The sequence below is a fragment of the Sylvia atricapilla genome, chromosome 5 (genome assembly GCF_009819655.1).
Source record: "Sylvia atricapilla isolate bSylAtr1 chromosome 5, bSylAtr1.pri, whole genome shotgun sequence".
Taxonomy (NCBI): Eukaryota; Metazoa; Chordata; class Aves; order Passeriformes; family Sylviidae; genus Sylvia; species Sylvia atricapilla.
Genome location: NC_089144.1, coordinates 60,135,003 through 60,147,899, shown reverse-complemented (window position 1 = coordinate 60,147,899; position 12,897 = coordinate 60,135,003). Strand labels below are relative to the sequence as shown.

General features: G+C 38.6%; 1 protein-coding gene and 1 long non-coding RNA gene across 2 annotated transcripts in view; one reads left to right on the top strand and one right to left on the bottom strand.

Annotated features, from left to right (window-relative positions):
* Nucleotides 1-12,897, top strand: part of LOC136361635 (transcription intermediary factor 1-alpha-like) — a 58,001-nt gene that overhangs the window by 44,283 nt on the left and 821 nt on the right. Inside the window, 9 exon segments of the mRNA XM_066319684.1 lie at nt 449-628; nt 2,602-2,737; nt 3,817-3,889; nt 5,193-5,361; nt 5,898-6,193; nt 9,177-9,309; nt 10,275-10,349; nt 11,567-11,716; nt 12,730-12,897. Of these exon segments, the coding sequence (XP_066175781.1) occupies nt 449-628; nt 2,602-2,737; nt 3,817-3,889; nt 5,193-5,361; nt 5,898-6,193; nt 9,177-9,309; nt 10,275-10,349; nt 11,567-11,716; nt 12,730-12,897 (1,380 nt within the window).
* Nucleotides 8,951-10,854, bottom strand: LOC136361637 (uncharacterized). Its single transcript, XR_010743665.1, has 2 exons — nt 10,763-10,854; nt 8,951-9,256 (listed from the first exon to the last, which is right to left on the bottom strand). It is a non-coding gene; the product is annotated as an uncharacterized lncRNA (long non-coding RNA).

The window sequence follows — 12,897 nt, the reverse complement described above, 5'->3', positions numbered from 1 at the left end:
AATTCTTAATGACTTGTGTTGTTAAGGGATGCACAGCATCAAAGAGTTCAAGGCATCCAGGTGACACTGTAGCCATTTATTTGGTAAAGCACTGGCACAGTTGTTCATTCAGCCTATTACCTGTAATGCTTTATTTCACAAAAACTGTTAAATTTCTTCCACAACACTGTCAGTGAAGCATGAAATATTAATAGATACTTAACACTATAGCTTTGAATTTAAGAATTTGCATTCATTTTTTCTATTCATAGTTTTCAAGTACTTGTCATCTTCCGTTGTCTTGTGAGATTGGTTCTTGAAATGTGATAACTTCAGAATCAATCAGGATTTTATGTTTGAATTCAGGTTCCTGAACTAAGCTGCTGGTTTTGTCAGTATATTCAGTAGATGTGACCTATTGCAAAGAAGAAAAAACGCTGAATTGTGGATTTTCATCTCTTCTTTTTAGTGGCAGATCAGTAGTGGACAAACTTCAACCACGTCTTCAACTGCAAGCAGCACGACATCGACTCCATCCAGCCCCACAGTCACCAGTGCTGCTGGGTGTGATGGGAAGAGTTATGGTCCCCCCGTGATAGATTTGAGTTCCCCAGTGGGTAGCTCCTATAATCTGCCATCTCTCCCTGATGTAAGTGTAACATGGAGGCAATGTTTTATGGATTCTATTTTAAAGTCTTAATGTTTGTGAGGAATAGAAACCTTTTAGACTGGAATTCTGTTTGTCAAAATGAGAGTTCTAGGAAACAAACAATGCAGAGTTGCCTGCAGGTTGCTGGAAATACTCAGAACTGTTTTGGGAGATAGCTGTTAGGACAACTAAGAAAAGTAGGATTACAAGTTGTAGTTGTAATTGGACTTATTTGTATGCTCCATATTATTGCTTTGATTTTTTTTAGCTTTCTGATGTTTACATTTTTGTATTGGAGTTTCTCACGCATTGTAACATAAACAAAGTGATGTTTTCACATTCCTCTTTGGAGGAGAGACATTTGATGGACTTTTAACCAGTGAGGTCAAAGAAGAGTCAGCCTCATCCCCCAATCTCAGGACATTGTCCAAAGTCTAAATAAACCCAGAAGAAGAAATGAACACCTCTCTTTCTGCCCTGACACCCTGACGGTGTGAGTGTAGTTCTTTCCTGTCCGTCTAGTGACACCATTTTTCTGTAGCCCTCATCATGATCCTTACAAAAATGTGTTAGCTTAGTTTGTTTACCAGTGTCCATACATAGCCGTGGTTTGCTGATGGCATTTCTGCTAGATTTATAACATTTTTGAAATCTATTTTTAACTTACTGAAAGAGCTATCTCAGGTAGGTATTAATGGTCAGCCTACTGGATATATTCCTTATATCTTTTCTTTTTGGTACTTCTTTTCTTCATATATTCTCTAGCATGCCTGTGAGCTGGTGATAGAAAGAGCATAGTAAGATCATAATTTCTTAACCTTCTAAGCTTCTCTTTCATAGTTTCTTCTTAATGGTATGTGTTTGCCACCGGTTAGTTACTGAGTTTTAGTCACATGACTTTATTTTTCCACATAACTGCCTAACCTGGTTTTTGTGGTCTAAGTTTTGTAGAAATCCAAAGTGTCATGTTTTCTAGTAATAGCTTGCTGTTATCTCCCACTGTGCTTTGTCTTTACCTATATACTGTGTGTTCTCTTTATTAAAATGGAGTACATAGACTACAGAATCACAGTATCTGTCAGACTTAAAGGGGCAACTACACAGCATGGTCATAAAACTACTGAGTCTGTGAGACATTTTAGCAGAGTTATTTCTGTGCACAGTATTATGAACTCTTCTACTTGTGTGTGATTGAGTTTACACTTTTAAGGTACATGGCTTAAATCACTGTAAATGTGCTCACCTTGCCAAAGCTGCTGCATCCACTTTGGACACATATTATCAGACATTATCTTACATATTGAAAGAAACCAAACATTTCAAGAAGTCATTTCTCCTTATCAAACCAGAACGTGTAGGTTTTACAGAAAAGTTAGAATGCTGCATTGGGAGCCACTAGAATAAAGTTCAGTTATCTGGTCTGAGCCATGGTGGAAAGAACAAGGGTTGGTTTGCTGTTTCCATTTTGAGTCAATATGCATGGCTCCTGTCCAGAAGGTATGTGGGACAGATGGGATTGAGTATCCTGTGTGTTTCTTCCAGTCCTGTTAAAACACCAGTGGATTGAGGGGTAGTTTGTGTATAGTGTATCATCTTTTCAGGAGTATTTATTGTGAGCATGTCCAAAGAAAGTGGGGAGATAAACTTACTTCAGTGTGTGAAAGCTCCCTGTTTGATTTAAGCCTTCTCTGTAGCCTGTGGAGAAAAATTGACACAGAATCATCTGCTCTTAAAATAAATCACTCTTTGGATTTGGCTGTTTCATTTTCTTTTTAGGGAAACTAAGATGATATGTTTTAAAGGAACCATCTCACTTTTGGATGAGTAAACTTTGGTGAAATGCCATTTTGGTCTTCACTTTCAAAATAACAGCACGGCAGAGGCTTTTTGGTTTTGTTTGATTTTTGTTGTTTTGGACAGGGCTTTTTTCCCTTCCCAGCACTAACTGCTTCCCTTTGCTTCCCCCCTTTTAGATTGATTGTTCAGGAAACATAACACTGGATAATGCTGTAAGGAAGGATAGCACTGGAGAGCAGAATCAGCCAAAACCCCCTTCAAACAGGACTGTGCAGTCACCAAATTCCTCGGTACCATCACCAGGCCTCTCAGGTAATTGAATGTGATGCAATTTTCTGTTTAAGTGGTGCAATTGAAAAAATCTAATGTGGCAATGTTAACACTGACATCAGAATTAATTCTGTTTTATATTAAAGATGAGAAATAAAAAAATGAAGACAAAGCTGTAGAACTGCTAGGAGGAGGTAGAGTTGAGATAATATTTTAGCATTGTGATCAAAAGTTAAGCATCCAGTTCTTAAAAACAGGGAAGGGGGAATGGGTAGATTTTAGCAAATTGGATAGAAATCCATAGGAAAGTGACACTCCCAAGTGTACAACCAGATTATGACCTGGCAGCTGTGGTAAGGGACAAGTATTTGAGAAAGTGAGATAGGATGTAACAGAAGACTAGAATGGTGCCTTGGGTGGGTAGTGCAGCACTGACACAGCATGACTAGAGATGTTACTGTGAAGGGTGGCTGAATGTGGTGGACCTGGAGGATCCAGGGGATTGCTGTCACCATGTTGGTGGCCCACAGCAGCTCTTCTTGTTCCCGGTTTCTGACCTGCTCTGTGGGAAGGCTGTGTGAGATGGGAATTCCCAGGGAGCACTCAGGCAATGTTCATGTGCTCGCATGGTGGTCCCACATTCCTGTGGGATAGCAGAGACAGCAGGCAGCCTTCACAGGCAGCACAAACAGCCCATTTAGGCTGCTCAGGGCTGCTGCTCAGCAGTCTGCTTCACAAGGCTTTCGGCTCTCTGGGCCCCAGACCTTTGGTCTCTCTCATGTCTGGGCCCCAGACTTCTTCCTGCTCACCAGCTCAAAGTTTCCTGGCAGTTCTGAGAGATGCACTTGAATGTAGTAAGACAGAGCAGGCTGCAGTATCAGGTGGAGAGGTCAGCCAGGCAGAGGTACTCACCCATCAGCCTGCTTGCATGTAATGGGCCTGTTCTTAGTGCTCTCTTTCCCTCTGTTACCTCATGCCTCTCATCCTTTCATGGAAGTGTATTTAATGAGGTATTTATCACTTCAAGAGAAATTTTCCCCAAAACGTCTGTACTTCTCTGAGTTGTATCTCAGACTTGGCACAGACCTGTGTTCTGTTCTAATCTGATTGTTCTGTCCTAGGAGGAATCAGTGTGACAAATGTACACCCTCCAATTCGTTCACCCAGTGCCTCCAGTGTCGGGAGCAGAGAGAGGTAAGGAAAGTGTATGAGAGAAGAAAATGTAACTTCCACCTCCACAGAACCTGCCTCAGTCTCTTCTTCTCTTTTTAATGCATAAAGATGTCGATTTGTCTCACCTTCTCTGTTAACAGGTCAGGCCCGATGGTTGTTACAGCACTCCTTGCATTCTAAAAGCAGTAATTTAATTTGTAATGTATTAATAGAACATCTGAAGATGTATTAACTCTGTAAATGATGACTGGGTTGGCATTATTAAAAGAATACCATTTATAAATTAGATTTTAAGTTCAGAAAAATCAGCTAAAGTAAAATGCTGTGTATTGAAAGCCCTTGTGGAACTGTAAATTACTTCAGATTTAAGGAACTCATGTTACAAAGAGGGTTACTAAGAATTTTCTGCTGCAGTACAGTTAACTGAGCACTGGATATCTACTGAGAGTCTACACAAATGTTTTTATCCCTTACTGATGGAATATTAATGAACAAATATATTTACACAGTGTTGTTTGAAGAGTGCAGATCCATTAATGCGTTGCAATAAATTATAGTATACGTCTGACATGAGATTAATTTTTCATGCAGAGAAAAATCAGATTACATTCATCCTACTTGAGTTGGAAATGCAGGTGCTTTTTAATCTGAAATACCTTTTGCTCTATTCCATTTACATGGCAAATTCTCTGAAGGACTCTTATAAACAGTTTAAATGAACAGTTTAAATGGTTGTTTGAAGAGTTTTTATTTGCATTTAAAAATGTGATTTGGTATGCTGCTGCTTGAATTAATTTTGTTAGATTTAAAATCTTCATTTTTATTTAAAAATATAAGCAGGTATTTTTAAAGTTTGATTATCCACTCTCATCCTCTTAGGACTAAATACATAAAAAAAGACAGATCTAGTTCTAAAAGTAGGGTCCGGGTTTTGGTAGAACTGCAAGGCTCTAAGAAAGTTTTCCAAGATAATGTGAATATGTGTTTTATCTGCTATATTCAGAACTCCACAATGTTCAGTGGAGGTGCTTTTTTTGTGTATGATCTGAAACAGAAATTATTGGCAAATTCTGCACTAATGGGTCAAACCATGAGTGTTTTGGGGTTACACCATTAAAATTTTCCCATTTGGTAATGCTTTTTCAGTTTTATCATCAAAGGAAATAAACCTGAGTGTTGCATTCCATAAAGGGAATACTACTCAGGATTCAAAGAAACAAAGCAGACTAACATCGTGAGGTCTTGGAAAGCATCAGTGTACGAAAGGTGTCCAGTTCTGAATCCTAATTTCCTTTTTTTTCCTGCCTCTTCCTGTCACTTACAGTTCTGGCTCCTCCAGCAGGCCACCAGGAGCTGATTCTACACACAAAGTCCCTGTTGTTATGTTGGAACCAATCAGGATTAAACAGGAGCCAAGCGCATCAAACGAGAACTTTGATTTCCCGATTGTTGTAGTGAAGCAAGAGATGGAGGAGGAACCCCGGCCTCGGAATGTAATAGTTACAGCTACAGACATCTCCTTTCTCTTTGGGGGGCATTTTGTATTTATGGGGACTAAAATAATTTACTTGTATTCCGTTGGGAACTATTAGAGGGGAAAACTAAAAAAGCTAAATAAAAGGAAGAGGTGAAACTCAAAATCAAACTAGCCCTACTGCCAGTTAAATTAATGGGTGTGATCAGACTGCTTTTATCCATTGAAAACCTGGGAAATTCAGAAATAGCTTGCAGAGATGAAATTCTCAAGTGCTACTAGGAAGTGTTTCCAGGAATATCCATAAACAATGTACTAGATTTTTGGGCCATCAGAGATTAGGTTTTTTATTGGTGGAGCAGTAAATAGCCTTTCATAGCTAATTTCTTGTGTTCATTTCCCTGTGTTAGAGTGTGTTAGTGATTTCTGCATGCATGTTGCAAGCTGTATGGCTGCTGGCATGTAAATCTGTTATTCAGGTCAGTTTGCACATTGTCAGGGTCATGTAAATTCACATAAATGCTGTCATCTGACTTCCTTTGTTTCTTCCTGCAGTCAATACTTACTTCCTTGCTGCTGGATACCAATCACAGTTCGACTTCTGATGAAGCTATGCTAAGAACAGATGCACCAGACAGCACAGATGACCAGCCAGGGGTACTGCAGAGCACATTCCCTGGGAAAACAGGATGGATGGGATCCTCCCATGCCGGCGAGGGCAGAAAAGAGGATGATCCCAATGAAGATTGGTGTGCTGTGTGTCAAAATGGAGGGAAGCTCCTTTGCTGTGAGAAGTGTCCTAAAGTATTCCATCTTTCTTGTCATGTCCCTACACTGATGAGCTTTCCAAGGTAATTGACTATTTCAGTTCCATCTAAAACTGCACTAAAAGACATTAGACTTGTGTTGTGAAACGCAGGGTAAGAAGTTTCAGTGTCAGAGGAGGAGAGGTGTCTTTTTTAAAGTCTTGTATCCAGGAGTTTTATTAGTTGAAGAAAATGTGAATTTTCATGAAACTTCAGCTTAATTGTATAGTTTTCTACAAAATCTAGTAAAACTCTTCACTTATTTGACTGTTAAGCAAGATCACATCTAGGGCATCTGTTATTAAACTGGGACACAGAATTACCAATCTGTCATAAAATGTTTTAAGGGTGACTGAAAATAGTTATATTTTTTAATAATAATGATTAAAAAAACAAAACAAAACTGAGAAATGTCTACAGGAAAAATGTGAATTAGTATAGCATTAAATATATTACTTCAGTGCTAAACATGGCTGGACTCCAAGCATGGGATGTGTAGTGACTGACATCTTTTATAAGATTTCAGTCAGTGTTGAAACAAGCATTAAGCTTTCTTGATTGGCTGTTACAAAACCATTGCTCACTTTCTTGACTTTCAAAATAGAGTCTTAAATAGATTATTGTTATAAGCATTACTGGTGTTTGCTTCTGGAATTAGTGTCTGTGATTAAAATAAACGGCATTTTGCAACGCCCCAGCTTGGAAATGTCATGCAATAAGCTTGTTTGTATTAAAGGATAAAAACATTGGTCATAACATGCTCACTGGTTAATGCTTTTATAAATATTGGGTTTTCTGATTAAATATCAGCATAGTTTACTGGTGTAAAACATTTGGATAGCAACTTAGATTAGCATGCTGATATCTCTGTGCTACTCTGAACATGCATACTTGTGGAAGTCTATCTTTCTTTTAAATGTCACTTTTACTTTAAATGTCACTCTTACATCTTGAAACTTCAAATTCCAGGGTTGTTGTTTATTATTATTAAAACAATGCTATGTTACAGCTTTATGCCATAAGGAAAACCCAGTAAGGTTACAGTAAGCACGTTTTTAATGAATATTCTTTCTGGCAAGGAAACAAAAAGTAATCTTGAAGCAGGCAGATAACTATGCATTACAGGACTTGGTTTCTATTAAAATTAAATAGTCAATAACAAGTCTTTAAAATGCTTCATTTTTAGTGGATCATTCAGTGGAAACGGAGGTAATGATGTCTGAGGGCAAGGGAGCTGAAAGCCACTTTGATAGCAGGTGTTTAGATCTGTAAAGGTGCATTTTACTTCAGGTGCATTGTGTTCCTAGGCTCCAGAGCACAGTTATTTGAGGTTTCCTCCTGACTTCTCATCTTTGTGGGGTCACTTACCCTTTTTTTTCCCCCCCTCAGCTGGAAGTCTGCCAAACAAACTTCAGTCTCTTAGCATTAGTTCCTTCAAACACACAAAATAATTTTATTATTATTGTGTCAGCTGTGTCAGTCTGCTGCTTTCATGGTTGCTTTTTGTTCCTGTTTCAGGTGAAATTTCACAGGTTTCATAGAGTCACAGGGTGTTTTGGGTTGGAAGGGACCTTTAAAGGGCCTCTAATTTGAATCCCTCTGCAATGCTGAGGGGCATCTTCAACTAGATCAGATTGCTTAGAGCGCCATCCAACCCGGCCTTGAACGTTTCCAGGGATGGGGATCCACCACCTCTATGGGAAACCTGTGCTGAGTGTTTCACAGTCCTCACTGTAAAAAACTTTGTCCTTGTATCCAGTCTGAATCTACCCTCTTTCAGTTTAAAACTATGTTCCCACATAGAGTCCTAAGGCCACAGCATCTTTTTTCCTTCATTCCAACCTACCACGTTCTTCTTGATTCTTGGATATTTTTATGCATCAGTCCTCTGTCTTTAATTTGTTCTTTGTTTTCTTGTATCCCCTAAAGATTTTTATTTTTGATGGCCTGTATCAATTTTTTGTGTATCTGCCACATCATTTCTGTAAGGCTAGTCCAGGCACATGGGTGACACTGTCAAAAATCACTCTGTGAAGTTAAGACAGTAGAAAGTAAAACTTCTTGAAGCAAAATGCCATCATTCACCACTGCATGCTAAAACTAGCAGATGGGGAAAATCTTTGGATCACTGAATAGAAAACAGTAAGATTTTATTTTTAAATTTGTGAAGTCTTCTGCCTTACTACTGAAATAAAGTAAAGGGTGCTGCAGAAACTATTCCCCATTTATGAAGACACTGTTCATAATAACATATCTCTGGGTAAATACATGAAGTTGATCTTATAACTTGTTATTGCTGGATTCTGTCTATTGTGTGATAATTCAGCCCTCTGGTGGTTGTCTGTAAGTATGCAGGTTTCTTTTTTTTTGTAGAGGACTATATTGAAAACATAGACTCTTCATAGTTTTTTCTAAACTTTCAGGTTTATAAATTGTGTTCAACAGTGGACATAGCTTGCAGAACTAATTATCTTACAATCTTATGCTGACCTTTAAATCTCCAGTATTGCCTTATACAAACCGGTAAAATCATGAACATCTGAAAGTTTTCAGGAGTGAAATACTTTCAGTTTTACAAAGAATCCTGTCTATGATAATCTCTGTAGATCAGTAATGGGCTGTAGATCCAGCTTGTAGTTCTCACCATATAATGTTTACACTTTTCCTGCTCTTCAGCCTGTATGACTCCTTCAGTCTTCTCTGTAGTTGTGGTTGTACAGGGCTCTTCATAGTGCTATCCTTAAATCCTGTGAGCTCAAGTGAAAAAATTCAGCATTGACAAAAGTAGAGACCACCTGTACCTTTCTGCACAGACACAATTAATGACACCAGTGCCACTAAAAGGAAATAAAGTTGTAGTAAAGCATTTTTGTCAGCTGTCACAGCCTTTTGTACCACCAAGAGAACAATAGAGATGCAGAGCAAACCCACCCCACAGATGGGGGATTTACCCAGAAATATGAGGAAAAGCCATCTGGCAAAGGAGTGCTCCCTCACTAAGGTCCATGTGTCTGTTTGTTTTCTTTAGTGGAGAGTGGATTTGTACATTCTGTCGGGATTTGTCCAAGCCAGAAGTTGAGTATGACTGCGATAAACCTGCTCACAGCTCTGAAAAAAGAAAATTGGAAGACACCATGGGTTTGGCACCCATAGACCGCAGGGTAAGGATAAAATACTATTTAAAACTTCTAAGCTGAAGCAGTTTTGAACTGTGTTAGAAACTTTTGTCAGTATTTTACCTGTTTTCAGTTGGCAACTCGTATAAATATGTTGAAGTTAATATTTTATTTGGGGTCTTAGTCTACATATAGAACCATTCATCGAAGAGTAGTAGAAGATTCCCAAGCTCACGATGTATGAGACTGATTCTGTGGGTGATGATGATGAGATTTATTGCTAACACAGTATCTAAATATTACCAGTGCAGTGTATAATATTAGCAGGTCTGAAAGGCTACAGCATAGATGGGTTCAGCTGGAAATGTGCAGGCTTGCAGAAAGCACAATTGCAAAGCAACAAAGCAGCCATGGAGCTACTTCAGGATTTTATCTCCACTTGTCCAAAACTGAGTGTTCTCAGGCTGGATGTACCCTGCAGGTGTCCCTGCTGGGGTGGGATCCACCTGGAAGCCGCCCTGCAGCCTCTGGAGATCAGCTCCAGTCTCCAGGAGCATTTGGTACCCTTTTGCAGGCCCACGTGTACCAAGATCAATTACAGCCATCACAACTCCCCCATCTCTGGAATGCATTAATTGTGCAAGCATCCAGACAGTTCCTCCTGCAATTCCCACAAATCCTACCTTAGGCCAGATCATATTGCCCATCAAGAGTAGTGTATGTGTGTGGAGGACAGACTCTGTTACACCATTATTTACATGTGCTCTATTTGTATTTTGCATTAAATGGAAGTTATAAGCCCTGTAAGGATTCTGATAAGGGATCAGCAAGCATAAAATCACACAGAACCATTTTAAAATCTCTTTCAAGGCTCAAGATCCAGTTTAATATATTTGTATACACAAAGAAAAAGGGGGAAGACTGAATTCTGTATTTTTTGTAGTTTGTGATTTTAGACTAAGCCATGTAGGATTCCTGAGTTTCTTGAGTATGTTTTTTTCTTGACACAGAAGTGTGAAAGACTGCTGCTCTACCTCTACTGTCATGAAATGAGTCCTGCCTTTCAAGATCCAGTTTCTCCCACAGTATGTACCTCACTTCTTTCTATTTTATGTTATCATCATATTTGCCATTTTTCTAATGGCTTTCTAAAGTCCATTATCGTAAGTCAAACTCCACATTCAGTGCATTAAACCTGTTTGTTTTATTCAGACTGTCTGAAGAGGGAAGTTAAAAGTTAAAGCATTGGGTTGGCAGGGGCTTTACAAGTAAAATTCCACAATAACTGGTCTTAATACTTCAAAAATAGTTACAAAACTAAGTTCTAACACTGCTAACTTCACATCTTGAGTTGCATCACTGAGAAGGTAAATTGGGATATATTTGGGCGTTTTAAACATTACCTGATTTTGAGAATTGGGGTGTACTCCATCATACTAATATGAAATTGAATTTCTTATTGACTTGAAATTTGTTAGTTTAAAATGGTAAACAGTACCTAGATGCATTAGAAGTCCAAGGATACAAAGAGCTACTACTGTGGTCAGATAAAAAGATGTTCTTCGAGACAAGTCAGTGGGGAAAGAGTCAATTGAAAGTACTATGTTCTTATGCAGCTTTTATGCCATTTGAATAAGAATTCTGAAGAACATTCCAGAGAGTTTAATAAGAAATGACACAAGATATTGATTATTCATATCATGGTCATGTGTTACTAAATTCAGGTATTAAAAATGTGCATCTACTTAGGAAAAAGTAGGAAAAAATACTAATATATTACCACTGGTTTTCATTCTTTCTTACTTTCTTATTCTTTCTAAAGAAAAAACACTTTAATCCTACAGCAAAAGGTTGGGTATGAAAACCACTGATACCTCTGCAATTTGCCACCATTTCAAAGGACTTATTTCATATGGTGATCTTGAGAATGAAACTTAATAAATAGATAGCTTATTTGACTACACCTGAAAATAACTCCAAACCAACTCATTGGCTCTATTATATCTAGTTAGTGGAGGTTTTATGATTTGATTTTAAATAAATGATAAATAAATAATAAATAATTAAACTTTGATTTTAAAATAGGCATTGGAAGGAGTATATTCTAGCCAACACATTGTCATACATCACTCTTACTCCAGAAACTGTCTGCATGTGTGTTAGAAGTGCAATTCTTGTATCTTTGAGCTGTAGTTTGAAGATGAGACTAAATCTTGCCCACTCCTTCAAATCTAAAGGCTTATAAAACAATAAATGCTGAACATTGCATTTTGGAGGTTTGTTTTTTTTTTTTTCTACTTAGGTCCCTGATTACTACAAAATAATCAAAAAGCCTATGGACTTATCAACCATCAAGAAAAGACTTGAAGTGAGCAATTCATTCTACACCAAGCCAGAAGATTTTGTGGCTGATTTCAGACTGATTTTCCAAAACTGTGCTGAATTTAATGAGGTTAGAGAAGTTGATATTTTATCAGGTTTTGTTGGTTTAGTTGCTTTCAGGAAAGTTGTAAATGGGGGTAGAACTTAACGTATTAAACTTAATTTGATTATGAGACTATAGTGAAAACATACATCAGATTTGAGACTGCTGTATTCTGAGGTAACTCTGCAGTGGAGATCTTTCCATAGAAGGGAGGGGGATGGTGACAAACATAGCTCAATGGCAGGACAGCAGGTAAAGGACAGTTTTTCATTGTACAGGTTAATGGTGGGCATTATGACCTGAAAATTGTTTTAGTCCTCCATGTATCAGATCTTAAATTCAGTGGGATTTTCATCTGGGAGCTCTGTACTCACCCTTATGATTTCAAGTTGCATGTAAAGTAACTGTTATTATCCCCTACTGCACGTAAGGGAACATATGGTGAAATAGGGATGCAGATTCTGAGTGGATCACAAAATGAGAGAGAATTACAGTGCGAATAAAGGCTTCTCTAAGGGGTTCCCATCCAGTCACCCTCAATAGCTAGGAGTTATTCCTGCACTGGTGATCTCTGCTTCAGGAAACTGAGAGCTGTGGATGACTTTAGGACTGCTCAGTCTTTCACTTTACAGTCATTGTCTACCAAGTAACATTTTCACTGTTAGCAAAAAGATCCTGTAAGGTAGAGAAGTTTCAACACCCTGAAGGCATAGCCATGTCTTTCACAGCACAGCTCTGTCCCCCTGCTCCCACCTCTATCAGGATTTAAGAGTTCTCAGAATCCTTATATAGCTTTGAGAACCCAGGCAGTGTGGCTTTTGTGGTCACCACCTTCTTTGTGTCAGAGAAAAAAAATTATTGGGGGTGGTTGGCTGGAAGGTCTGCTCTCACTCTGTTTTTGTGCTCTTGGAGGCCCTGTGCTCCATAGCCACTCTTGCTGTTGAGTGTTGGTTTTCTGTAGTTTGTACCTAAAAAGACCTAATGAGATCCAAGTACAAAGCTATTTCACGATGCACTGATGTTGTTAATTTACCCAACAGCCCAATTCAGAAGTGGCTGATGCTGGCATGAAACTCGAAGCCTACTTTGAAGACCTTCTGAGGAACCTTTATCCTGACAGAAAGTTCCCAGCACAGCCAAACAGCCAGAGTGACAAAGATAATCCAGAACTTACCGATGAGTCGGACGACGACTTTGTACAGCCTCGG